Raw genomic sequence first — 27110 nt, forward strand, 5'->3', positions numbered from 1 at the left:
CCAAAGTCCTCTCAAGAAAATATCCTAATTATTGCCATTAGGTTCATGTCAAAATGTCAGCATTAATATGAAGGGGGAAACTGATTTCCCTTCAGGAACTGGGAAGATCTGTTGTGACATCTGACGTGGGGAATGAGGAGTGAATTGCCTTGGCTTGTGAAAAACATGCAACTTCATCTTAGTTATGCTGAGAAACACTTTCCCCACCAGCACCTTACTTGCTTGCAGAGCAAGAAAAGCACCTTCATGGCATTTCCTCCATCGTTTTTCTGGAGTTCTGGAGCTGTCTCTAGACTTTGGGCAGGAGCTCTGGCAGGTCCCTCAGTGCTTCCCCACTCCCTCAGCAGGACACGAGCCTGTGGCTTTCCTCTTCTGCCTCACTCCCCTTCCCTCTCAGGGTCATTCAGGAAACAGAGCTCTAACTTAGCTGTAAATTCACTTTCACCTGTTCTATAACACCCACCTAAATAAATATAAGGGTGAATATTTAAAGCTGTTTTTTTGTAAAATAATCAATTTCTCCTCCTTTAGGAAGAAGATGGACTGCGGATGAGGAAGGTACCCCAGACAAACAACCCAATATCTCCTTCTGCAGCTGCTGTCAAGGATGAAGGGCTCAGCTCCAGACTACTTGCTTTGGTGGTTTTGTTCTTTGTCTTTGGTGTAATTATAGGAAAAATAGCCTTGTAGAGGCAGCATGCTGGAAATTGTAAATTGGTTTGATGGTTCTGCCATATCATTGGATTAAATTTATTCATAACAATGTTTAAAAAAAAAAAATTAATGTATGACATCTCACAGGTCTTGCCTTTAAATTACCCCTGCACAAATACTATGTAACATAATCTAGAAAGTTCAAAATGTACGGTGAGGGAATGAATGAAAGAGAATATGCTTCAGTGATGAAGGGGGGAGAAAATCCTGATTTAACACTACAATGGAATATTGTATATGTCATTTTAAACATTCTTAGACCCTGGTACATGTTGCTGGATTACCTCTTTTTAAAAAAAAAAAAGAAAAAAAAAAGGAAAACTAGAAAAACCTCTTCCTCCACTGCTGGAGCTGGCCCTAGGGATGTTTGGAGCTGGGTTAGGCAGGAGGAGTTGATAACTTCTGTAAAATATGTTAATCCACCATTCTGCTCATGAATTTAACAGTTTCTGTCAGTGTCTTCAACTCTGTGCAAGTTACCAATTCCTTGGCACTTGAATGAGTAGTGGGGAGCTGCAAAGACTTGTCTGTGGCAGCACTGAGGAGCTGGGCAGCACCAAGGGGCTTGTTCAGAATAAAGGTCAATGCCTTGTTCTCACCAAGGGACCAAGCTACATTGCTGTTGGTTCATTTAGTTGAATTAAAATGTTATTCAGAGATGTTTAATGCATATTTGACTTATTTAATGTATTTCATCTCATGTTTCCTTATTGTCACAGAATTGACTAATACTTTGTGGTATGAAAAGGCACCTGTTCAAAGCCAGTGATGAGAACTAAAACTTTGCTGCTGTAGTGGTGCAAGATTCTTCTGCCTCCTGGTGTTTTGGGCACTACACAATTGTTGGGAGTTTGGATCATCTGAGCATTGGGGAAACAGTGGTCAGGAAACTGTTTTTGTATGTAAATAAGTCTATCTAGGGGAGAAACAAAATTATTAGTAGTAAACTAGTCCTATGCCGTAAAAAGACCAATCTTGTTTGACTATGTAGCATCTGAAAAAAAAAAAAAAAAAAAAAAGAAAATAAGAAAAATTAAATAAAGCCCCCAAATTAATGTTTCCTTTGTTACTTTTGTCCTGCTCTCAGTTTTAGAGATGGGGAGGAAACAGTGTTCTCTTGTCAGCTTTGTCCATGGCATAAGGAAATTTACAGTTGTATTTCAGGGTGTATTTCTATTTCCAGATGAATTTTAAAATCAAACCAAGCCACCCCAGACACTTGACAGCACCTTTGGAATAAGGTGATTTTATTTCTAGGCTTCCTTTTACCACAAGGTGTATAAAGAAACTCAGAGTGTTTAAACATGATGGATTCAGTAGATGAAACAGTTTTTGAGCAGGTAAATTTACATCTATTCTTAAATGGTAGACCCAGAAACATTCAGTGAAAAAAAATTTTTGAAGCATATTACAAAATGAAGCTGAGTCTTTTAAAAATGACTTCTGTCATTCCTTCCCTATTCCTGGGATTCTGTGAGAAAGCTGTTGGGGCTGCAGCCTGTCTGCTGCACTCCTTGATTTTTTTTGTTTGTTCCACTTGTGTCTCAAGGGCTTCCTCCTCTGCAAGTGCAAATAAGTGAAATTTTATGTGAGGCTTAATGAGAAAATAGGTGGGAAAAGCCCCTGTAACTGGTGTGTTCAGCTTATGAACATGAGTCTGGGAGTATTTGTAGGAGATTCAATAGAAAGGAGAGGTGTATTTTTAGCATTTTAAAGTGCTGGTGCCTTGTCTGCTCAGAGGGAAGGGACAGAGCCACTGCAGCCTGGCTGCAAAGGGCAGGGCAGGAGGGAGATGAGCTGGGAAGGACCAATCAGGGAGTTCATGGGACAAATTGGGCAGAATTGATCAAGAAGAAGATATTTCCTGGGCAGTAGAAGCTGAAGAAAACTTTCTAATGAAGCATTCTTTTCAGAAAGACAGCATTGTGAGTGGTACTGCAAAATTAATTTTCATGGCTTTGAAGAATGTATTTGAGAAAACCTTTGCTGAAGGGAGACTGAGATATGAAGTAGATTTTTTTTAAAGTGGTTGTAAATATCTTGTTCTCTTATAAGAAATTTCTGATTCACTTTGAAAAAAATAAGTTTTTTTGAGAGTCCTTTGTTGTGCTTAAAAACAGCCTAAAAGAGGTTGGTTTAAAAAAAAAAAAATCACTGTCTTTGCAGGATATAGGAGGAGGATTGGAGGTTTAAACTGGTTCCTGTGGGGATATCTGGAGTGGTGTTCCAGGCAGGTTTCACACTGTGTAAAGCTCCCACAGCTGCCTTTGCTGGCCCAGGGCAAAGCCAGCAGCAGCTCTGTCCTCCCCCAGTGCTCAGCAGTCACTTTTGGTGGTCTGTGCCAGCCTGGAGCTGCAGATCGTTTGTGAGCAAAGCTGTTCCTGGTGTCTGCACTCCAGCATCATAAAGAGGTCCCAGAAAATCCTCTCATGCTTTTCCAGATTCCCTTCAAGCACTGATCAGGGAGACCAGGAGAGGATTTCATTGTTGGTAGCATCTGTAGCCTGCAGCTGGGCTGACCCACACCACCAGTCCTAAACAAGACTCTTAAATTAACTGCTTGTATTTTAGAAATTAACAAAATCCTGAGCTTTTCCCTCACCATTTTTGACAAGAGCCTGGACACAGTATCCCTGAATTGTCTGGCTAATGCTTGCTTTGCTGAGCTTGAAATAAAGTGACAGATCAGGGGAATTCTCACTCCTCGTTTGACCAAACCCTTCTTTCATAGGCAGTAGAGAGAAATCTTAAGGATTTTTTTCTTCCAAGGTTCCTAAAAGGCCAGTTTGTAGATAGAGTGCAAATATAGATTGGATGGATATTCTTAAGCCACCTGGCTCTTTTTGTAAGTTGTTCCTTTCATGACAACACAAAAGCAAATGTTCTCATGAAGTATTCACAGCAAGTGAATTATTCTGAAGGACATTTTACATCTTAGAAAGTTGTGCACAAAATGTAGAGTTTCTAAATAAGATTATTGTCTGGGGTCCTCACACAACATCAGATACTAGAAACCTGTGATTGATTCATGGTAGTAGAAATCAAGTTATTACTAATCTAATTATTGTCCTTGCTGTTACTTTAAGATGACCACTTGCACATTTATTGTTGATTTTTGTAACACCCAGTAGAGGCTGCTTGGTGCACTCTTTGGGCAAGTTTGGGATAAACAGACACCTGAAATGTCTTGAAACCTAGAGCTGGGAAACGAATGGAAAATGGTTTCTTCTATTTTTATGTAGTTCTCCACATCTTAAAGCAAATACTCCGTGCATGAGTGATCATAACTATTGCTGTGCATTGGCAGGTGTCAGCTGGGAATGCACAGCTGGAACAGCTGCATGTGCAAGCCAGGACCAGCTCAGGTTACTGGGGAGTAGCCTGGGGGCTGAAGAGCAAGATCATGTCATGTTGTTCTGTTGAGGGGGATTGATGTACCATAATGTCATTTTCTAAAAATACAGGATTGTAAAGCTCAATGGTGGTGTTACTTTTTTCCTCCTGAAATGCTGTTAGTGGGATAAAGTTGGAACTTCACTTTGCAATTCACTAGAATTTCTGTTCATCAATAAACTATGAAGGGTTTGTATCTGCTGCACATGTGAACTTGCAATTCTTGTCAGCAATTTTACATTATGGTGCACAAAAAATGGATCATTTATGTCTTGGCATACTTGATGTTGCACTGCCCAGTGGAAGAAAACTATCATCCCTTTTCTTCAGAAAATGCCACTTCTGTCTTTTCAGTGGAATGTCCTTAATTTTCAGGCACAATAGTGGCTTCACTGTAGTGCTCTGAAGTTTGAAGCTGTATTTCTCTTGCCCTATGTGATGTCCTGAAATTCCACATCCTGAGTTCTGTTTTCTATATCAAGTAAGTGAAGAAAAAAGCACCACTAAAAATCCCTCTGTTTGAAATTAAAGCCCCTGTAAAATAACACTCTGAAGCTCCTGTTTGTTGTGGCTGGGTCACAGCTGCACTGGTGCTGCACTGGTGCTGCACAGGGCCTGGGGAGCCACTGTGCCATGGTTGGGGAGTGGGGGAGCATCCATGGCCCAGATCCTCGAGTGAGGAAGTGGAGAAGTGGCAGGTGGTGAGTGAAATCCAGTTTATGTGTTTGGGATTTTGAGAAGATCCACTTCACAGAACAAAGTAATTGTGTTTCCATGCTCAAATCTGCTTAACTATAAAAGTTGGTTGATTAATGGGTTGGGTTTTTTTGCTGGATAAATGAAGATTATTTTTAAAATAACACAAATGAGAGCCAGCCAGGAATCTTGCATGTAATACTCTAATGAGCACCATGCACACCTGCAGAGTGACTGTGCCTGTCATTCCCTCTGCCATTTCCTGCGGCTTCAGTTCCTGTTCATCAACTAATTTCACATTTGTACCCAAAAAGCAAAACTTTGAAATCTTTATTAAACTCCCATGTAGATCTCTTTGCCTCCCAGTCCAGGCCTGAGTTTGTCCTGAAGCCTCTGCAAGAGTGAAAATTACAAAAGGGATGTGGGGTCTGCAGGCACAGAAATGAGGCTGCTTTTCCTTGGAGTAAACTTGAACTTTGAATCTTTCCTCCTGTGATCTGTCATTAGAAAATGGCCTTTTCCAGAGAGCAAAACAAAAAGAAGTTAAGAAAACAAATGAATTAAGAAGAATTAATTGAAGCTGTGCATTACAAGTTGACATTATACATCTGGCATTTCTGTTTATGTTTCTTCATTGGTACATTTCTTTCTGATTTAATAAGTTCCTAATTTTGTGGGGGTTTCTTTCAAGATTTCGAAGTGCCTATGAGGAACAGCCTGTAGTAAAGTATTGTTCCCAGTTCAGCTGTACTTCATTTTTTTAATCAAATCTTTTTCTTTGGTGGATAAACTCACAAGATTAGAAAAGCCTCTTGAACTCCCTCATGTTTAGTTTGGCAAATGTCCCACACACAATTACCCACAGAGAGCTACTTTTAAAAGGCCTTTATTAAGGCTGTACAAAGTCAAGCACTCAGGAGTTAGGAAATGGCAGAACCAGGTTTGTGCACTGTGAGTTTGGGGAGCACATTGCAGTGTCTGATCATTGCAGTGATCAAATCTGAGCTGATGCTGCTCAGAAATTGTCCAGAACTGCCCAGCTTTGGTGCCTGGAGAGCCCTTATTTCTCTTAAGTTACCTATAAACAGGATTTTTAAAGCTGAACTTCCAGTGTGGCACTGTGGTGTTGGGTGTAACCCACGTGTGTGTCAGGGGAACTCTGTGTGTGTGGATCCCCGTTCTTGACCTGAGCTCCTGACGTGGTGGGGAGGAACTGGGAGCTGAAGCAGCAATTTCTGTTTCCACATTTCACTGGGAGGCCACACACAAGTGTGATTGGAGCCAGGAATCTCTGCCTCAGTGCTGAGCCCGAAGGAGCCTTTCAGTGGGGCTGGAGGCTCTGCTGCCCAGTCTCCCTCCTGCTCTGTTCTGAGCTGTCAAATCTCTCTCCATCCCCTCCCTCAGCTCTTTGGTCCAGGCCAAGTCATCCCTGTTCCTTCCCTGCTCCTTGGCAGGGAAACTCATGTTCAGCTGAGCATCTTTAAATGGCTTTTCTTCCCTGCTGCCTGTTTTCCATCTGGGTTTCTTTCTTCCCATCACCCTTCCAGGTTTGCTGCTCCCTGCCTGGCAGGGCTCTCCCCTGGATCTCTCATGGAGATCTGACTGTCCTGATGCCTTTCCCCATCCCACACAGCCACTCACCTCCTGCTTCCTCTTTGTTTTTTCTTCCTCTTCACTCTTTGTGGAGTTTGGAGTGACAAGTCTTGTCACCCATCTCCTGTCTCCAGCTGCCTCCTGCTGTTCCAGTGCAGTGGATTTATTTATAGTGTGGGACAGGCTTTTGTATTTATTCCATGTGGATTATTTCTCAAATAAAGCAGTAGCACACTGTTGTTAATGTATCCAAAAGTGCTTCAGATTTTTTGTGTTGCATTTTATCTGGGAAGTCTAGAATGTAATAATGCATTCTAAGGTATTTTAAACAAGAAGGCATGAAGGTGGTTAATTGGAAAAATAAGTTACTGCTAATTGAGCTGTGTGTCAGACCCAGGACTGTTTGGCAGACTTGGCTCATGCTTTAAACTTCTGCACCTGCTAAAGAAGCAGAAAATTGGAAAGGCAGCTTGTCTGAGGAGCTTTTGATATTAAAGAAGGTACTGAAGGCTCAGACTCAGAGCAGGAAGCCAGAAAATTGTTTGAGACTTGGGAAATTATTTTATTTTTCCTTTTTGGACTAGTTAAAAAATCATTAATCTTTTTAAAAAGTGCTAAAAGAAGTGAATGTAGAAGAGTTTACTAAGACACATGTGCCTGTTACCATCAACTTCCAGCACACATTGGCTTGGGTTTTCTTCACAGGGCCAGTAAAAAGGTATTTATTTGTTTTGTAGTAGAAAGCAACCCAGCAGTCAGGATTAAAGCTCCTGGTCTATGTCCTAGACCTATTTTTCTGAAGCAGTGTTAGACATGAAAGATGAAATTATTTGGGTTTGTCTTGTTTATGCCAGCTAAAGATAAATGAATGTCAAACCTGAGGTTGGGATCCTGATTGCAGTGGAGCTCAGCAAACAGCCATGTGAGCTGCTAATAAATGTAATTGGTGCTTCAAAAGGGCATAGCTGAGCAAATTTCATATCAGATCTGGGAGTGGGGAGGAAATTAGATGAAAAACTGAGGTAGAATTGACAGTTTTCTAAGTGAAAGATATTAAATGGCCAAAAACCCAATAATTTTGCAACTGAGAAGGGGGACAACTTTGGCTAACTGCCCATCCTACTTCAGTGATGAAATGAGGGGAAAATTAGCTGGAAAGTAATATAAAACAAATAGGAAAAAGAGGAGCAGACAGCAATCCATTCAAAATGGGAGTTAGGAAATGTAAAAAATAAGGAAAGCACAAGCCAAAGGAAAAGAAAAATATGGGTTGGAGTGCTCAGAGAGGGTGATGAGCTGAAGTTCAGGGGAAATCTGCAATAGCAGAAGAACTGTTAAGAAATAGATGCAGGAGGTAAAACCTAGGGATGATGCAAGAGAATTGGAAAGGTGATGTCATTCCTTAGCAATGCTCAGGATTAAAAATTAACAGTTTTTTTTAATTCAGTAGGCCCAGAAACCTTGACCAGTGTTTGCAAGAGAGGAACCTGAGGCAGCGTCTGAGCTGCTGCTGGGGGTGGGCAGTGGGTCAGGACAGTGAAACACCCTGGAAAGGGATGGAAAAGGAGATGGATGTTCCTGACAGAGCTTGGTGTAAATCCTTTCATTCTGTCTTTTGGGTTTCAGTTCTCTTTGGGCTCAGAGTGAGCTGTGTTCCCTGACAATCACTCACTGCTGCAGTTCAGAGAGAACCACAATGGAATGGGGATGCCCAGAGAAGGGTTCTGCAGGGACCTGGCAGATTCACTGGTTCCAGGTCACTGAGGAACACATACAAAATCACTGCTGATAAAACATAACAAAAATATCCATAGCCAGGACCAGAATGAGTAACAGCTCCGTGTACATTCCCAGTGCTGTCCCAGGGTAAAAGCCTAATGAATACGAATGTGTTCTTGTTTTTAATTACTGTTAGCTGTAAGTGATTATCCTTCTGTATGTCTCAGCTGGGAGAGTTGGGAATTTTGGATGCAGTTTGGATATTTACATTCTACAAGAGAAGCTGAGTAATTGGAATGGATGCAAAAAAAAAGGATTCAGAAATTACTGGTGGAGTGTGAAATGCCTTAGAGAGGGTGAGAGAAAACTCAGTTATCTGAGTTTTTCTATCAGAATTGTGACTGTCTTGATTATAGTGCACTAGTACCTTCACAGGCAGAAAATACTGCACACTGCAGCTCTCTGATCTTAAAAAGCAGCACAAGAATCACCAACTGGCAGTCAAAGCCAGGCAAATTCAAATTGGAAAAAGGCACAAATTCTTAAGAGAGAATAACTGTGTAATTTAGGAATGTGTCTTCAAAAACTGTCAACAGAACAATAAAAGTTATGATATTTATGCAAATAGTTCTTTTGTGGGTTTTTTTTTCTCTCAGAGGTGTACTGAGAGGGGGGAAGAGGACAAGGAGGCTCCTGATGAGGTTTCACAGGGGCACTGCTGCTGCTGGAGCCAGTGGTGCCTGAGCTGCTGCAGGGCAGAGCCTGCCCAAGGCCTTGTTGCTAACATTGCATGATTGTGTGATGGGGAATCACATCATGTTGATCCCATCCCCACCTGGAAAGGATCTGTGGCTTGTAAGAGCTTTTACCATGCAGGACGTGGACACTTGTTAACTTTAATCCATTTCTCTGCTGTGTAAATGAAACAAGTATCTGCACACAAATCTGGTTCACGGGGGTAAATGTAGGGCAGGAATTGCCTTGTCCCTCTTCCAGCCACGCTCCAAAGGCAGCACAAGGCTGTTCCCTATTCCTGCCATGGGCATCTGTGTCCTGCAGAACAGGTGCCTGTGCTGATGGGAGCACAGGAGCCTTTCCCTGGGCTGTGCTGAGCACAGTGATGGGAAACTCCTGAAGGAACAGTTCTGCCACTGCTTGGCTTACAGGAGGTGCAGCTGAGCTGCCCAGACTTGCCCAATTCACAGCATCCTAATGGGAACATCCCCAAGGAGACACCACCTTCTCTGAGATCACTTCCAGCTGCCCATGGATCTCAGTGCAGCAGCAGGAACAGAGCACAACCAACAAGGCTGGAAATAAGATTTGCCTGCTGAAGTCTCCAGGGATTAGGGAGGGAACCCAAGGCAAAGCAGCCAAGCCTGGCCCTTCTGTGTATCACCTTTGAGTAGAACTGTTTATGACTAATACTGGGTCATGCCTGGAACATGTGAACATGCTGACAACATTTATGTCACAACTGTAATGCATTTAATAAGCATCTCATTTGAATTATTAATGTACAGATCCCCCCAAGTATTTTTGTGTTATAAACCCCATAATTTATCTAAGTACAAGCTGCAAGTTCATAAATACAGCATTAAGAAGGTGGCTATTGCATAGCTGCTTTAACAAAATATCCTTTGTGGGTAAGATATATAGGCTTATTTGGAGAGGATTTAGCTGCTGGAGAGGGGCTTCTCGAGGAAGTTACATGATGCTTAGCTGCAGCAGACAGGGAATATAATTTCATTGTTTGTCCTGCTTGTCAGTAGGAATCAGTTTGACCTGACTGTGCTGTCTGATCTGAGCATCTCTTCAGCTCATTGTTCACCAGAGGCAGATTTATAAAACATCTGTGCAGGAATGAGGCTGGAAGTGACACTTTGGGAGGAGAGCTGGATTAACAACTGCTGTGCCTGGAGCTGAAAAGGAGGCAGTGGAAATGCATGGCCTGGGAAGGCTGGTGAGGGATCTTTCCCTTCCCACAGCACATGGTGACAGTGCCAGGCATGGCAGCAGTGACATGGGGACACTGCTGCTGTCTCACAGCCAGGCCAGCTCTGCACTGGAGAGCTGGGCAGCACAGCAGGGATGCAGTGCTGCAGCCAGGGAATGCTGCAGCTGGTGTGCACAGAAAAGTTTTCCATCTACTGTAATCTATGGCCAGGGTCAGGTGAAAAAGTCAAGCCCTCTGTGAGGGCTGTTCTGGGCATCTCCAAGTACAAAGATTGTTTGTGGGTCCCTGTGTGGGACATACACAGGCAAAGTACAGAAAATATCTGCAAGAGGCATGTGAGCCGTGCCCTTCTCAAGAACACTTGCTGACTGTTTATTGCTGACTGACTCTGCAGATTAAATTTGCATGAACAGCAAAAAGGAGTGTGATGGGAGGGAACTTAACCTCAAAGAAACTCAGCAGCCAACACTCTGGATGTTTGAATTACATCTGAATCAAGCTCTTGATTAAATTTTAGCAATGTCAAAAGCTCAAAGCAGCAATTTTAATTGATGTCACTCTTTTTCCCCCTCATGTTGCTAAATTATCTGTTGCAATGTGCAGTGCATCCGTGTCACTACATTAAATTTGCACGCAAAGAGGGGAAATTAGGCAATAAAGCCACAGGACAAACAGTGTGGAGTCAGGCATATCTCCTTGGCTTCATTCACTATTGGGTGTTTTTAAAAAGTGTTTCCAAATCTGAGTAAAACTGATTCCAGATGTGCTCATTTGAAGGATATAAAAATCACGCTAGCACCAAGATTTATCTGAATTCTGCACGGTACCTGAAGAGATAACTAGTCCCATCTTAAAAACAGAAGTGCTATTAACAATAAAAAGGCCACAGGAAAAGGTTTTAGTGCTTCAGTCCCATTAGCATCCTTTCTTCCCACGTATTTCAGACTTATGTAGTTGGAGAACTCCTCCGAGGCAGCAGCACACTGGATCAGGGGGGCCTGGTAGGAGGTGGGTCTCTTGTCGGGGCTGTCGGGGCTGGAGCCGTCCGTGGGTCGCTCCCCGATGTAGAGGAGGCTGCGCTCCTGCGAGTCCTGCTCCGTTTTGAACAGCTCGTACTCGGTGTGGGGCAGCTTGATGCCCAGAGCCAAGCATCCATTGGTGGGTGTGATATCCTGCTCCAGCCCGGCGCTCCAGGAGCCCGCCAGCCCGCAGCTGCCCGGCTCCGAGGAGTTGAGCATCAGCACCGTCACCTGGTCCATGGGCGTCACCCGAGCCTGGGTGACCTTGAACGCCAGCTCGGTGCCGCCCCGCACCTTGGAGGAGGGGATGCCCTGCGAGTAGTGCCCCGAGGCGTAGATGGTGAAGGTGGGCTGCCTGCAGAGCGGGTCGGAGTAGTGATAGTAATGCCCTTCCCAGGTGTGGTTGTTGCCGTGGAATGTGAAGAAGCGGGTGAGGAAGAGCACGGCCGGGCGCACCTCGCAGTGCGTGCTGACCCAGCTGCCGCTGAGCTGCATGGGCAGCGCGGCCCGGGCGGGCAGCACCGGCGGGTGATGCTCGTCGGCCCCGGAGATAATCCCACACGCCGGGCAAGGGTGCACGTGGTGCTGCAGGAGACAGAAAATAACAGTTCTGCCTACTGGGAAGCAAAAAAAAAAAAAAAAAAAAAGGAAAAAGAAACCAAAAAAACCAACCCTTCCAGAATGTTTCAAAAGCCGCGACTCCCCTCGCCCACAGCAGGGTGCGGAACTGCGGGGAGCTTGGCAGAGGCTGCCGAGCAGATTAAGGGAGATAAAGCGCTGCCCTGCTCTTTGCTATTCTGGTAGCTGAAGGACAGCGGCTGCGCCCTGCTGAGGACAGGACAGCCCGAGCAGGGCTCGGGGCACGGGCAGAGCCGCTGCCAGGGCGGGCAGCGCTCCCTCGGCACATCCACAGTGTTCCCCAGCATTTCCGTGAGGATGAGGATGCTGGGCGCTGCCAGAACAGAACAACCCGCGGTTTTTGGGGATGAAGGAGGCTGTGACACCCGGCCTGGGGCTGCAGCATCTCCAGGACAGCCCAAGGCGCTCTGCCTCCCCCCGGCCCCGTTCCTGCCGCGCTCCCACACCCAGGGATGCGGGGAAGGACCGGGATGAGCCGGGAGAGAAGGGAGGGGGATGTGGGGCTTTCCCAGCAGCAGAACGGGAGGAGAAAAGGACCCTCTGCAGAAGGAGGCCCTGACCTTCCCTTCCCCGCTGGTGCAGAGCTCTGAGACGAACCAGCCCTGCCCCTGATCCGCTGCCAGCAGGGATTTTGTGTAGCTTGGAATTTTTTCTTCTACTTCATATATCACAACTGATTTATTTTTAAATAAGCAGGGTTGGAACATTATGTAATTTTCTAGAACACGAGCTAATCTTTACTGAACTGTCATAGGCAAGAAGGTTAAATAACTCAGTAGTTAACTGTAGGGTGGGTAATTTACATGCAAGTTGATTGGAGTCTACTGTAATTTAGTCATTTTCAGCTTGCTTTACTGCTACTGTCACAGTAATGAGTGCTGACAGTACACAGTACATTATGGCTAAATAATCCCAGAAGTTGGCAAATATATATGCTCTCCTTAGGCAGGAAATTCTTTGATAATGAAAGGTAATTTGGGGAGAATGGGTTTCTTTAAAACAGATATCAATTTAAGGAAAAAAGAGTGATATTTTCATAAAGAGTTAGAAAATAATTCCTGACATAGCTGTGTAACTCACCAGCACAGGCAAATGGATGTCAGTTCACAAAAAATAAAAAATTAAAAAAAAAAATCTTATGCCCAATAAAATTGTCACTGCGGACATGGAGACAAAACCCTTACTTGCTTAAACCAGTCGTGTGAAGTTATTTCTAATGTATGGCAGCTTCTAATTATCGCCAAGTGGTGACATCATGTGTGGGTCCATTGGAGAGCTGTTGGCTGATTAATTACAGTGCTGCATTCAGAGAGTGAATTTCAGTGTCTTTAGGTTTGGTTTTAAATTAACTTTTTAAAGTGTTTATGTTTACCATCTGGTTTTGCTCATATATATGGTTTTGGCCCAAGATAACACAAGTTTAACCAATTTGAGAATGTTACTTTTGAGAGGGAGAGGAGTGTTGCTCTGTGTTTTTCAAAGTTCAGTTGGTGTAGTTTGAGGTGTTGAGGAATGTTGCCCCAAAATGATTTTTTTTCCATTTATTTCCCTTCTATCTGGCAAAGTTCAGAGAGATTTTTTCACCCCATCTCACTGCTCCACCATTTCTGATTTGATCAGCTTCGATTCAGATGGAAAGCTGCTTTCCTGGGAATAAACTAAGCTGCTATAAAGCAGAAAACAAAATAGAATTAAAGGCAACCGAGTCTGCTGCTCAGTTTTATGTATGTCAAAATGGAAGTCTGATTTCTGTGAAATAACATTATTGTACTGGGGGCAAGTTCCTGTGCTACTGGCATTACACCAAGGGCTGAAGAGTTAATGGCACATCCCTTGTTCCCCTCAGCCTGGAGCACACCCCAAGGAGTGAGGAGAGGGCAGAGCAGATGAAGGGCAGAGCAGATGAAGGGCAGAGCAGACCAATGTGCAGCCTGAAGCCTTCACTGACTTTGGTGCGGGAAACAAGGAAACTGCATTTCCTAGGAAAACACAGCCAAACAAAAGCTGTAAGCTCCAGGCCCGTGTCAGTGCAGGCTTGTTTCCCATGCTGGTTTTGCTGAGCTTCCACCCACCCTGGTCCTGTTCTCTCAGGAAGGCAGAGGGTGAACCCCACACACCCTGGAGCACCCGGGATCCCATCCCTGCAGCCCGCACTGCCTCACCCTTAGCACTGAGGGGGCCAAGTGCTGCAAGGCAGGGACCTGCTGGCATTGAACAGCCAGGGAGCTGCTGGCATTGAACCTGCTGGCAAAGCCCTGGTGCCATGAGGGGGCTGCACAAAGACCTCATCCTTACCAGGGCGCTCTGCATGGGGCGCTGGTAGCCGGTGGGGCGGTAGTGCAGCCTCTCGGCCCAGTCCGTGTGGATGTCCCCCAGGTACAGCTCCTCCACCAGGCGGCTCCCGCTCGGCGGCAGGGGCTGCAGGTGCCTCTCCACCCGCAGCAGGCTCAGCTCGTGCATGGCGAAGCCCAGCGCCGCCGTGCAGTCGCGCTCCGTCCTGGCGCTCAGCACCTCGTACAGGGCTCCGGGCGCCCAGGAGCGCCCCGGGGGCAGGAACCCCTCGCAGCCCTGGCCAGAGGTCTGGTTGGTCCGGGAGGCCACCTCCCGCATGGCCCTCTGGCTGTGGAACACGATGCCCACTTTGTGCAGGTGGTAGTCGGCCTCGGTGGCCCCGCGGGTGATCCAGGAGGCCTGGCGCAGCCGGAGCTTGCCCTTGATGACCAGCGAGTAGGAGGGGTCGCGGCAGGACGGGTCCCAGTAGTAGAACTGGAGAGCCTTGAAGAGCCGGTTGGTGTAGAAGAGGTAGGAGCGGGTCAGGAACTCGGGTCCCGGCCGCACCTCGCACCTGCGGGGGAGGCAGAGCTGAGACACGGCGGGAGGGGAGAAATAAATGGCAGCGGGGAGAAATAAATCCCTCCCAGGGCAGCCGGGGTGCGGGAGGAGAGAACGAGCACCTCCCTTGGTCACCCTTGGGGTGGTTTTACAGTCTGGGCATCAGCTACTAAAACCTGAGAGTGATGGACAGAGGATCTGACACTTCAGCCAGATCCACGGGAGGGGTGCGGAGGGCACGGGGATCCGGGCTGCTCCGCCATCCAAGCTGCACCCCGATGGGGAAGATGCAGGAGACTCCAGGGACACCCGAGGGGTCCCAGCCCTCTCCAGATGGGAATGAGGGCTTGGGGAGGGGGAGATGGAAACTCTCTTCTTGTTGCCTGGCAGTTTGCTGTACCGAGGGTGGGCAGGAGCTGCGCTGCGGGGCTGGGGCCTCTGCGGGTCCATTCCGAGGCCCTCCGGGAGTCTGGGGATGCGTCCCCAGTGGATGAGGGAGAACGAGGTGGCTTTCCCGGGGTGTTAAGGGCGCGTTCCCGGGGATCAGGGGAGCGTTGAGATGGATGTTCCTTCCCAGGATATGGGGTGTCTTCCCAGTGGTTTTAGAGGCGACTTAGGGGAGAGAGGCGCGTTCTCGGGCTCTGGGGGTGCCTTGCCCTGGCTCTGGAGGTGCATTCCCGGGGTTTTGGGGTGTCTTACCCGGTGGAGACCCAGCGCCCCTCCAGGCGGGGCGGCAGCCGCGCGGCGATCCCGGCGCTGTCCTGCAGGTGGCGCAGCTGCTGGCGGCAGTGCGGCTCCGCGGCCGCGCAGGCTGCGGGACACGGGGAGAGCGGTCAGCGGGGTCAGCGGGGTCAGCGGGGTCAACGGGGTCAGCGGGGTCAGCAGGACACGGGGGAAGGGTCAGCGGGGTCAGCAGGGTCAGTGGGACACGGGGGAAGGGTCAGCGGGGTCAGCGGGACACGGGGGCAGAGGGACACGGGGGCAGCGCGCAGCCGAACCCCCCGACTGCCGAGCCCCGCGCAGAATGAACGGACCCCGGGCAGGCTCGCTCAGCAGCGAACTCTTAGCTAAGGACACAGGGGTTTTTATTTCACTCAAGTTTTCCGACTTGAGTTTCATCTGAATCCAACTGGTTTTTAGATTAAATCTTCAAATAAAACCGAGCGCTCTTTGTTCATGTTCTCTCCCTCCCGTGCTATTGTTGAGGCAGCGGCTGGAACGGGGAATTACAGCATGGGAACGCTGGCCTCGCCTGTCGCCCGCCATAAGGACAGTAATTCTGTCACTTACCTCATTTCCCATAACAACGGATGTTATTGGCTTAGGGAATGTGTGAACACTCAGCTAAATCCTGAAGACCTTTGCATGCACACTCACATACATACATATATTCCTATACATGATTCATTCTTTACTTAACCACTCTGTGGCACTCATTGTGGGCTTGCTTCTCTTAGAAACTCGGGATTTCCCCATGGCACCACGGAATGAGCTCTCAGTGAAGCTGCTTCTGAAACCCCCCTGATTCTCTGTGGTACAACTGATCCTGATCCCGTGGAGCCCAGCCCAGCCAGGCCTTTATGAGCCCAGGTGGGGTTCCTTTGCTCCAGCTGTACTTTGGATTTTACCCAGGAGTGTGCTGAACATTTTGAAGCCATTTTGAACTTTTATTCACTCCATACTAATGTTAGGACACAGGTTGCTTTCCAGCCTGCCCAACAGCTGGAACAAAAGATCCAACATCTATGTGTGGCCTTCCCATAGAATAAGGATGTGAAAGGATTGCACACCCTGTGCTTCATTCATGGAGATGAAGACACAGAGTCACAATATACAAGCTCTGGATCAAGTCAAGTGGGAATTTGGTAATTAAATGTCTGCTGTGCAAGTCAGAGGCTCCTGGAGAGGGAGCCCCACTAAATCCCCTCTAAAAGGAGAGGGATTCCCACTCAATAACTTCAGACTCTTATCTGATGGACAAATTCAGTCATTTCACTATGGTGTTGCCATTTGTGAAGGTTTTACAGGTCACTTGAAATGTGTTTGTGTAGACTTAAGCACACAAAGCCTGAAGTACCACAAAAGGAGTAAACTCATGGAAAGGGAAGCCCCCAGTGACACAGCAGAGCAGTTCCTAAAGGCCAGGGAAACCAGCCTTGCATTTTCTGGTACCTCGCCCTGCACTGGAGTGCATGAAACAGCTGGAAAGACACATTATTATTAGAGTTCAGGGCTCTTCTGGGAGCAGACTCACAACTGCACTGCTCTTACCATCCTTAAGGGATGGATGAGGTGAGCAGGCACAGCCAACTCCCTCACAATTGCTTGCACTCGTGCCTCCTAAAATGCAGTTCCTGTGATTCTTCATGTGAAAATGGGAAAATACAGGATGACAAAACCCACTGCTATCAGTTAAACCTCTAATTTGGCAGCTGCAGCATGTGTGAGGCTGCCCCACGGGTGCCTATTTAGGAGAGCCATTAGGAGCTGGGGATCTGTATCCTCACCCCAGCTCTGCCATGACTTTGCTCTGTGGTGCTGTGTGCTCCCTACTCCCAGGACTTTTTTTTTTTAAACTCAAGTGCAGAATACGCCAAGATTCATTTGACTGCCCTAAGAGGCCTAAATACTGGAGACTCATCAGAACAAGGGCAGTCCCAACTGAACCACACTTCAAACAAACACAAAGTTATTATCCTAGACAATACAGTAAACTAAAAAATAACTGTATTTGTATTAGAGGTAATAATGGACATAAGGGTCAAAATTGCTCTTGCCCATAACCACAGAAAGACTCCAGAGGTATCAGTGCAGTCTATAGATATATAGAATGGAGCTATAAAATATACACAATATAACCCAGTTAACTCACAAACTGAGCTCTGTGTGTGTTTATTGCAGCAGAAGCTTCAATATCCCACTGAACCCTTCGTGCTACTCTTGGCAGAAACAGGAATAGTCTACATTGTTTGGGAGCAAAGACACTTTGGCAATGCAATCAGTGCATTATGACACATTCAATACAAAAGGGAATTTTTATAATCGGGATCAAACTTCATGGGAAAAAAAAAATCCTCCAGAATGTAAATATTTGACATGATGGGAATTCCTAGGGATTTTGTCTTACTTAATTGTGCTCAAGACTCCAAGCTGGATGCATCCTCAAACCAAAAGCTATTGGCTTGTGTCCAAATTTTGTGGCTGCTTTTTTCTCTCTCAAATGCTCTAGCCCCACCAGATCCAAACATCCTTTCAAGATGGAAAAGTTCAGTCCCAGGCCTAAAATCTGTAGTTAGAGCACTTCTCTATTCCAAGAGCACCACACAGCAGCTGTCACTCATATGTCACTCAGTTTCTCAGCCCCTGGTAAAACACAGCAGAGCAGCTCCTCTATCTTAAGAGAGACACAATTAACTGCTCTATAGAGTTCTCAGGCAGGAGGAAGGAATTATTCACAATTCACCTTCAAGACAAAAATCCTCATTCATAGGAAGTTCTAAAAAAATGCCTGACTGTGATCTCTTCCCCTCGCTCGCTCTGCTGTCTGTGTGTATCGATTAACCACAAGGGTTTCCAGCACAGCACTCAGACAAAACAGAGGCTTTTCCCAGCTTTTTGTGCTTGCTGCATCCCAAAAAACAGCCCAAAGCCTTGGAGCAAGGGAGCTGAAAAGCACTCAGGAGTGGCAATCAGCACAAACTGGATCAAGCCTTGAGCAAACAGCACCAGCAGCAACTGCTGACCAAGTATTCATTTGTATCAACCACTTTCAGGAAAATCAGATCCACGGCATCAAGTGATAAGGGCAGAACTGGAACTTCTCAAGTTCTCCCCACAGTAAATTGTTGGTAAAATTAAGGTGAAAGATTCCAAGGCAACAGCCAAGCCTGGAAATGAGAGCCTTGTGCTACACGAGTGCTGTGTGCTCCAGATGCAGAGCCACTTCTCACTTCTAAAGGAAAAAACCATCAACCAACAGAGAAATGCTGTCATATTCCTCCTTGGAAACAAATCTTGCTTGTGCTCCCCCAAGCAAACTGACTCTGGAAAAAAGCAAAGTTGAGTCACACATCTGTTTCTTCATAAATGGAGGAGAAAATTCGTATATTACAGTTTGCAACAAATTAGTTACTGTGGATCAGCTCTTCTCCAGAGCTAGATTGTTTAATCTGTTACATGTTATTGCCTCCTATGGCCAGAATTTATCATTCTCATTTATAATTCTAATGTTTCAGTTAGTCACCCATTCACAGGGATAAGATCAGGGCCTGAAGTCATGGAGCATTACACATTTCTTCATTTAGAGATGACATAAAACCTTTGATATTTTCTAAGGAATGTTCAGACTGGAAAGAAATAGACGATAAGAAATGTATCAATATATTTTGCATAAGTGAATTATACTTTTCCACACAGACTCCATTAACACAGCAAAGCAGTGTTTCTTTAGCATTTTTCTCTCCTGAGAGCACACAGAATGGATTTTGGGTTAGCCACTAAAGGAATAAGCATTCTTCTAAAAGCAAACAAAATGGTTGTATTTAGCAAATCAATTTTTCTTGCATTTGTGTGAAGATAAAGTTAGTGGTGCTTTTAATTCACTCAGAAAAAGGCATTCCCAAGAGAACAGCTCTGTGGGAAGAGATAAATTTTATATTATAATATTATAAAGTTATAAAATTTAAATATAACCCACTGGGGATGGAAAACTGTATCACAGCAGAATCTTTCATTTTGCCTATATGCAAACTGAACATAGTTCAGAACAGGACTTAAGCACATGCTTAAGTCTAATTGGTTTCAGTGAAACTTAAGCATGTGCTTGAAATTAAGCCAGTGCATGAGCATTTTTCCTGATTAGTAATGCCTCCCTGAACTGAAGCCAAAATGTGGTCAAGTGGTTGAGGGAGGATGCCAGTGCTTTCACTGGAGCACTGTTTGGGTTCTGGAAAAGTTTTTCTATTATTCATCCCTCCTCTTATTTGTCTGCAAAACGGGTATATTCACATTTATCTGTTTCACCAGTCTGGTGTTCAGTTCATGATATTCATAAAATGCTCTGAATTCACTAATGTTTCCCAGTCATGCCTTCAGGGCTGGCACAGTAATTGTATTACCCACGAACTATCACTGCAGAGCATCACCTTGAGTTTCCTCTGCGCAGCTGAGCAGAATCATACATGAAATCCTGCAGATCCTAAGAGGAAACTCAGCTGATTCAAAAGCCCCAAGTAGCTGATGATTTTAGAAAAGTTTTCAAAACATACTTTCACCACATTCTTTTAGCACAATGGCAAAGGAACTCAGACATCCCATTCCATGGTCTTAGTCTGGCTTTGTTCTAAGGCTGTGAGCACTGCCTGATCTGTCTCATCCACAATTAAAATAGTGAAGGGTTTGTGGTGAGTTGCCTGGAGGTTTTTAAGGCACTAGAGAAGTAAATATTTTGCTCTTGGAATAATGGAATCGTGTATTTTTCTTGTTAAATGTCATGTCCAGTGACAGATGACAAGACAGATGGGATTTGTGGTAGGGAAGAGGAGGAAGGAGAAGTACCTCAAAGATCTTCAGTATAACCTACATTTAAATAAAATGGCTTCTTAAAACTGCCTCTCTGGCTGTTTACCCCAAAGACAATCAAGCCCAACACTGTCAATGGGATTCAAAGGCTTGATCCCAGTTTTACTGGAGTCTGGAAAGGTGCCATCAGCACCTTATTCAGAAGATGCCCATCCCCACAAACTGTAAATACTCTGGTTGAGGAAAGAAGGAGAAATGGGATGGGGAAAATCACAGAATGGTTTGGCTTGGAAGGGACTTTACAGATCATTTTATTCTCAACTGGGCTGAACTAAGCAGGACAGGTAAGAGCTGGCACAGAGGACTTGTGATGACAGTGATGTGAGTCCACCGTCCCAAGAGCTGTCCTGCAGTTCATGCTCACCAAACCACTCTAGGGTCACACAACACAGCTCTACTCACAACATGCTTGCTGTCCTGACAGAGACAGGAGCCATTTCACTTCATGTTCCTCCCTCTCACCCCCAGATGCTGCACACTCAGACCAGTCCATGCTTTTTCTACAGCTAAACTGCCCAGCGTCAAAAGATTTACTGGAGAACAGAGCAGCAATTCTGTGCAGCCCAGGGGCCCCAGCTGGGCCAGCCACTGTGGTCAGCTCAGGGGTCACTGGCCCTTAGCTCAGAGCCCATCCTGCTGCCAGCCCTGCACTGGGCAGCCCAGCCAGGGACAGGAGAGAGGGCAAGAGGGTTGAGAGCAGAGTCCTGTGTGAGCCAAAATCTGAGAACTCACAGCATTAACATACCATGACTTGTGTTACACTCTGACCAGTATTGCCATGTGAATTTGGCACAAGTAAATATATAACCAAAACCCAAAAGAAAACAAAGGAAAGAAAGGTGATGTTAGAGCATTTTTACTTGAGAACTGCTGAACGTTTGAATTTCAGTTGAGTGGGATAGGTGAGACCACATTAAGATCTCTAACTCCCTGGGTGCCTGAGCAGTGAGAGGCTGGGGAGAGCACATGAGAGGAAGCATTTGTTTTCCAAAACAAAAACAAGACAATTCAGTCCAAGGCTGAACAATATCCCGGGGGTACTATCATGACTCAGTTAAATTCTAACCAGAATTCACATTCTTACCAAATGGCAAATATTACATCTATATTCCTTAATTCAGATGAGTTGGAAACCCAACAGAAAAAAACAGCACATGGGTATGAAATTAATGGCACACTGTCGTTTTGAATGTATAGAGCACCCATGCAGGTTTTGGCAATGCCCCTGAACCCCTGCACAGACACTTTATTAGTGGCTCTCGTGGCCATTTTTAATAGAGATGGCTAAGCATATTTTTTCCTGGACTGCTTTGAAGAGCAGAACCAGTAATCAGCCATGGCTTGGCTATAAAATGTCAACCTAATTTCAAATGTCTAAATCACTCACATGGACCAAGAGTGCAGAGAGGACCACCCACCATATAATATTAACATAAATACAGCATTTACCCAAAGCAAAATGAGCAACTGGAACTGGCGGGAGTTGAGAGTAGAACAACAAAAAATGATGAGGGGGTGGGAGGGATTGAGTTACAAAAGAAGATTAAAAGAGCAGAGTACATATAGCCTGGCTGAGCATGATGGATATGATAACAGCCTATAAATATTCACAAAGCACAAACACCAAGGAAGGGATGGAATTCCTTGCAGTGAATAAAAAGATTCTGTTGGGAGTGAATGAAGAGAGGAAAAACATGTGGCTTGTATGGCAGGGTGAACTTCTGGAGGCACAATGTAGTAGGCAATGTAAGTCCACTTGCTTGGCAGGATTTAGGGATTGAGCAAAGCATTAGTTCAGCAGGGAACAACCCGCTCTTGGCAGGGAGCTGGCAGGATAATCTGAGTGGCCTTTCAGTCTCCCACTGCCATGGAGCTGTCCCAGTTCCCTGCTCCCACGGGGGACAGCTGCTCTCCTGTGTAAGCACATTGTTCACTGCTCTGCTCTTCACAATCCCTGCCTGGCCTCTGTGGGACTCGAAATGAGGGCCGGATGCACAAAGGCATCTAGGGATGTAGAGACCTAAGCAACTGAATAGGTACTAAACTGCTGGACACAGCTGGGAATCCCAGCAGGTCCCTGCCATGTCAAGTAGTCACTGCTGAAAATCTAAGTCCAGGAAATTAGGTTATAAACCCACTAAAGCAAGAACAATCCTTTTGCTCTCTCTTTATTTAGCACCTAACACAACAGGACTCCTGGAACTGCTGCAAGGATACTGTTTATAGTAATAAAAATAGGATCTAATAGGATCTAATATTCTGAGGCTGCTTGGCTCCTGTGAAGCTAAGGATAAGAAGAGCATTCAGGAGAAGTCACAGCAGAAGGTATCCTCAGGAAAAAAGTTCTGCAGAAAAGAGGGAAACTGATCCAGAGCCCACACCAGCAATACACACGCGTTTAACTTAGAGTCACAAGTGGTCACAGAAAAAGGTTACTTGTTCAGCTGGAGCACAGAATTAAAGTTACTTCTAACATGTGTTTTGGGGTCTGGGTGTGGTTTCTAGATAGCCTGAAATTTCAGTCTACTGTTTTGCCTGTCCACATTAGCCAAGTTTTGATGTGTTCCAGTTCTCCCAAACTCTGCCGACAGATGCTAAAATCAAAGCTGACATTCAACCTACGTGCTGCATAATCTAATAACAGGACTTGTGCTACTCAAAACCAACAAACTCTGGGAGCTTTTCTGCAGCAAAACCTTGCTGTCATTTATATTTTCATCTGTCTTTTCCAGGCAGCCTTACTGGGAAAAATGATCTTTTTTTTTTTTTTTTTTTTCTCTGAAAAGCTTTAAAAATAACATGTCATTGTGTTTTTGTATCAACAGGGGAGAGCCATGCCATAACCTGCCGTGTCCAGCACTTGTGGATTTAGTGAGAGTGTGAACAAGGTGAATCCAATTGTCTCAGTGGGGAGCTTGGTGTATACATTGATCCCAGAGTGCCAAGAGAAAGCTGCTTCCAAAGACCACAGTCTTGGAGTTAGACAAGGCCAAAATGTCACACATTTGTCAGTGTTTCTCATTAATCCAGGAAAAACCATGGGGGACTTTTTCAGTGCTTGACATACACTGAAGTTTAAAGTATTATTTTAAAATCTAAATTCAAGCAAATCTCTTCAAGCACTCTGTGGTGAGACTTCTCCAGTTGATTTATATCCTCTCACACCAGCTATAAGTAGAGGTTGCACCAACCCAAATATCTGTCTAACAGTGCCACAGGAGCTGAGCTTCTTTTCAGCATACAGTTTCAGCTGAATTCAAACCGTGATGATTCAATAAACTATTCACTGAAAATGAGAAAACACCACCATGAAAACTACAATTATCACACCATCACCCTGCTAAAACTCGAAAATAATCGTGGATTTCAACCCTCTTATCACTTAACACCCTGAAGCCCTGGCATTTCAAATAGATATCAGAGCTTCTTTTCTAAGACACAGAAACAGAATTTTTCTAATTTTGTGTTTTAAACCATGAGACCTTTTAACTCCTTAAAGAAAAAAAACCCCACAGATTGCAGCTTAGTAACCCCTCAGATCTTACACAATTTAAAATGGGAAGAAAAGGAGCTGTTCTATGAATCATATTTTCAGTTTCTGGCAGCACTCATAGCCTACAGAAGAAGGGTTACACATTGAAATTCTCACGTTCTCACTGTCAGTTTCTTGGGATTATTATATCTGAGATACACCATCTTAAAATCAGGAAATTTCTCTTCTTTCATACCTTTATCTTCCCCAGCAAATGAGTAAGAAAACCAAAGCACTTGTGTAAGAGCATTGTATAGGTGCTTCCTAATTTTGAGGTTGATTTTAGCAGAGATTTTATCTCACTTATGAAAGCATTGTCTTTAAAGATGACATATGCTCTGTTGTGGGGAAACACAGGATCCCACTGAAAGCAAAACCTCTTTCCAAACTTTGTTCTGCCAGATGCAGCCTCCCCTAGCATTGGATTGCAGCTTTGGTTTTCTTCACAGCAATTTCTGGCTTTTGAAAATCTCCTTACTCAACAATTTGTGCTTGTGGGGAAAATATAGAAACCACACAATATTTTTTTCACTTGTGCTTTTTTTACATCTCAGCCCTGTTTTTATCTATATCCATATACTTTGAAACGTGGCTAACCCTGTAATTATTGAAAGAAAAAATAGAATTATATCACACGATCCAGCATAGACATTAGTTGTTGATTTTTTTTGGCTGGCTTGAGAAATGAAGAATAAAAACCAACAACTTGGTAAAAAAAAAAATTAGCTAAGTAAATATGACCCAAATAAATATTTGATCCAAAGACAATGATGTTGGTTTAATAGTAAGAACAGACATATTATTGTGTAAATAGACACACATCTCTATGCTGAAAGTTGTCCTATCACTTATGGAATTCTCTTGCTAATCTCTTAACTGAATGCAACTGGTGATCTTATCTTACCTCAACAATGTCACTTTCAAACTTAAAAATAAACATTGAAAGCAAGAATAGATCTTTTATGTTGAAATCATGTAGGAGAAGCTGCACATGAAAAATATCCGTGTGGTGTTATTGGAATGTAGAGACTGTAATGAAAGCTTAGGTAAAACTCAGCAAGTCTCTGGGGACATTTCCAGGAATGAGTGATTCTTTTCTGGAGGAGACTCCAAAGTCAGATCCAGTTACTTAACTAAAGTGGTTTTTCAACTAATTATGCACTGGTGTCATGCTCATGCTAATGCTTATGCAAAATGCAGAATGCTAGTGTTGCTCACAGTGAGCAAAGCTTGCTTTGATTTCAATGAGTTCTGAGTCTGACTTAGGTATTTAAACAGTTATTTTGAGGTTCAGTTTCCCTTCTTACTGAAATCAATGGGAATTCTCTCACTGACATCAGATGCAAGAAGCAGAGAATTTAGGTTAGACTGGACTGAGAGAAACTACATGAGGATTTAAGAGATAATTATTCTAATTAGACTTCAGTGAGTAAACTTAAATAATGCAGTATAACAGATCCCTGAGAAGAGCAACTCGAGCTAATAAGATACTTAGAGAATTCATATTTCTCAGTTTTATTTTGCAAACAATGCAGAACAAAGATCCCATGTAAGAACAGGAAAGTAACTCTATACAAGTGCCCTGCTCAGAGATTTCTTTCTGTAGTCTGGTCCTTTACACTTAAAGCAAGTAATGTCCAATAGCTGTCACTACACGGCTCTTTTGCCTTGATCACTAAGCCCTGAGCTGGAGAGGTGAGCCAGTGTGGTATTTGCTGCCCAAAGCCTCAGATGAGTGAACTAAGTGATAGAAAGAGCAGTAGGAACCAAGCACCAGGATTTTCAGTGTCCAGACTGCACAGGGCCCTCAGGGACATCCTCCCAACCCTTCCTTTCACCTGTCCCTTCTGTTCAGAAGTCTGAACCAAGGATCTCCTCTGCATTTCCTAGGAAAATACTGTTTGAGGATGGAGGAGTCTCCCTCACACTCTGCTCCTTGTCATAAACAGAAATAATTTTGTGGCTTTTTCACAGCACAGTTGCCTTTGTTCTCCCATATGGTCTCTTAAAGCCAGAACCTTTTCTTCTGAAACTGCTCCAAGAACCGTGGGGTTGAAAGATGTCTTTCTGAAAGGGAGCCGCAAAGATGCAGCTTGCGCTGCTCCAGAGTCTGTCTGCACAGCTGGGGCTCGGTGTCATGTCCCTGGAGCAGGAGGCTACTTGGGAGGTTGTCCCTTGCCAGGGCAGGTGCTGGATCCTCCCAGGGAGAATTCTCAACTCCAGCGAAAATCATTTCTAAGCCCTTCCTGCAGCTAAACTCTGCTCGATGCTCTCCATGCACCACAGTCGGGACAGGAACGAGTTGTGGTGGCATAAGGGGATGCTGGACCCCAACCACTCCGGGAGCCTCGGCAGAGTCTGAGCCCCAGCCCAGCATCCCTGGGCAGCTCAGCACCGCACCGCCAGCCCTTCTGGCATCTCTGCACGGCGCTCACTCGGAAAAGGCTCCAGCGGTTCTGTCCCCGCTCCCGCTCCCACAGCTCGGGGGCAGCACCCGGGACTCCGGGGTCCGTCCGGGGCGCTCCCCGGCGGAGCTGCAGAGCTCCTGGCACCCTGCGGGCTCACGGAGGGGAAACCCTCGGGCACCGAGGGTGAGGGACACCCTGCCCGGGACCGGCGGGCACCGAGGGTGACCCGGGAGTGGAGCGGCGGGCGGGGAGCTCCGGGCGCCAGGTGCCTCCTGCCCGGGCGGGGGCACCCCGGCATCCCTGTCCCGGTGCCGACCGGACCAAGTCCCGCCGTCCTGGTCCTCTCGCCCCCTGCTCGCCGCTTCTTTGTACCCTCTTCGCACTCCCCTTGCGTTTTCCTGCATCCTCCTCCCCGGTCCGCTGCGCTCTCCTCGCACACTTCTTGCGCACTCCTCGCTGTCCCTCCGCTCTCCCCATGAAGTCAGTCCCATCGCACTCCAGCTCCCTGCCCGCTCCTGCCCCTGCACCGTGCCCGGTGGGTGAGGGAGGCGACGCGGACGCTCATGAGGGTACGACCCGGACTCCGCCACCCGCTCGCCCTCCCGTCCTGTCGCCCGGGATGGCACCGCGGTGGGACCTACCTAGGAGCAGCCCTGCGAGCCACCAGCACCCGAGCATGGTGCCCGCTGTGTGTCCCGGCCAGAGGCGCGCTCGCCGCCGGTGCCCGCGGAGCTCAGCGGGGCGCGGCGCCCGGCGGTGCAGCCATGGGCCCGCGGCGGCGGCACCCCGGCTTCAGCCCGCAGGCGTCCTGCTCAGCCCGCGCCTTGCGAAGGAGTAAGGTGGGATGGGGAGGGAGAAAAAAGAAAAGTATATATTTTAAAATAAAGCACCGCAGCCCACCCCGCCTTCGCCGCGGAGCGCGTCCCCCTGGCTGCTGATGGCTTTAATGGAGCTTGGCAGCCACAGGTTCCCGCTGCCAGAAGAGGTGGAGACTCCGCCGCCTGCGCCCCACATGCGGCCGCGCACCG

General features: G+C 46.0%; 2 protein-coding genes across 2 annotated transcripts in view; one reads left to right on the forward strand and one right to left on the reverse strand.

Annotated features, from left to right (window-relative positions):
* The window catches only part of VAPB (VAMP associated protein B and C), a 32960-nt gene extending 28648 nt beyond the window's left edge, over window positions 1–4312 (forward strand). The window contains exon 6 of the mRNA XM_056507338.1: window positions 532–4312. Within this exon, the coding sequence (XP_056363313.1) occupies window positions 532–690 (159 nt within the window). The 3' untranslated portion in view covers window positions 691–4312. The remainder of the gene's footprint in view (window positions 1–531) is intronic.
* APCDD1L (APC down-regulated 1 like) lies at window positions 4171–27110 on the reverse strand. Its single transcript, XM_056507337.1, has 4 exons — window positions 26724–27110; window positions 15262–15373; window positions 14026–14575; window positions 4171–11676 (listed from the first exon to the last, which is right to left on the reverse strand). Exons 1-4 carry the CDS (start codon window positions 26758–26760, stop codon window positions 10912–10914), a joined length of 1464 nt encoding a protein of 487 aa, XP_056363312.1. The 5' UTR covers window positions 26761–27110; the 3' UTR covers window positions 4171–10911.

Source organism: Oenanthe melanoleuca, chromosome 20, assembly GCF_029582105.1.
Source record: "Oenanthe melanoleuca isolate GR-GAL-2019-014 chromosome 20, OMel1.0, whole genome shotgun sequence".
NCBI classification, from domain to species: domain Eukaryota; kingdom Metazoa; phylum Chordata; class Aves; order Passeriformes; family Muscicapidae; genus Oenanthe; species Oenanthe melanoleuca.

What these genes read in the sequence shown, in the direction of transcription:
- APCDD1L (XM_056507337.1), bottom strand. Translation starts at nt 26,760, where the DNA reads ATGCTCGGGTGCTGGTGGCTCGCAGGGCTGCTCCTAG. An exon ending in GCTCGCAGGGCTGCTCCTAG is followed by an intron (nt 15,374 to 26,723) that starts GTAGGTCCCACC and finishes CGTGTCCCGCAG; the next exon opens with CCTGCGCGGCCGCGGAGCCG. An exon ending in GCCCCATGCAGAGCGCCCTG is followed by an intron (nt 11,677 to 14,025) that starts GTAAGGATGAGG and finishes TGTCTCCTGCAG; the next exon opens with CACCACGTGCACCCTTGCCC.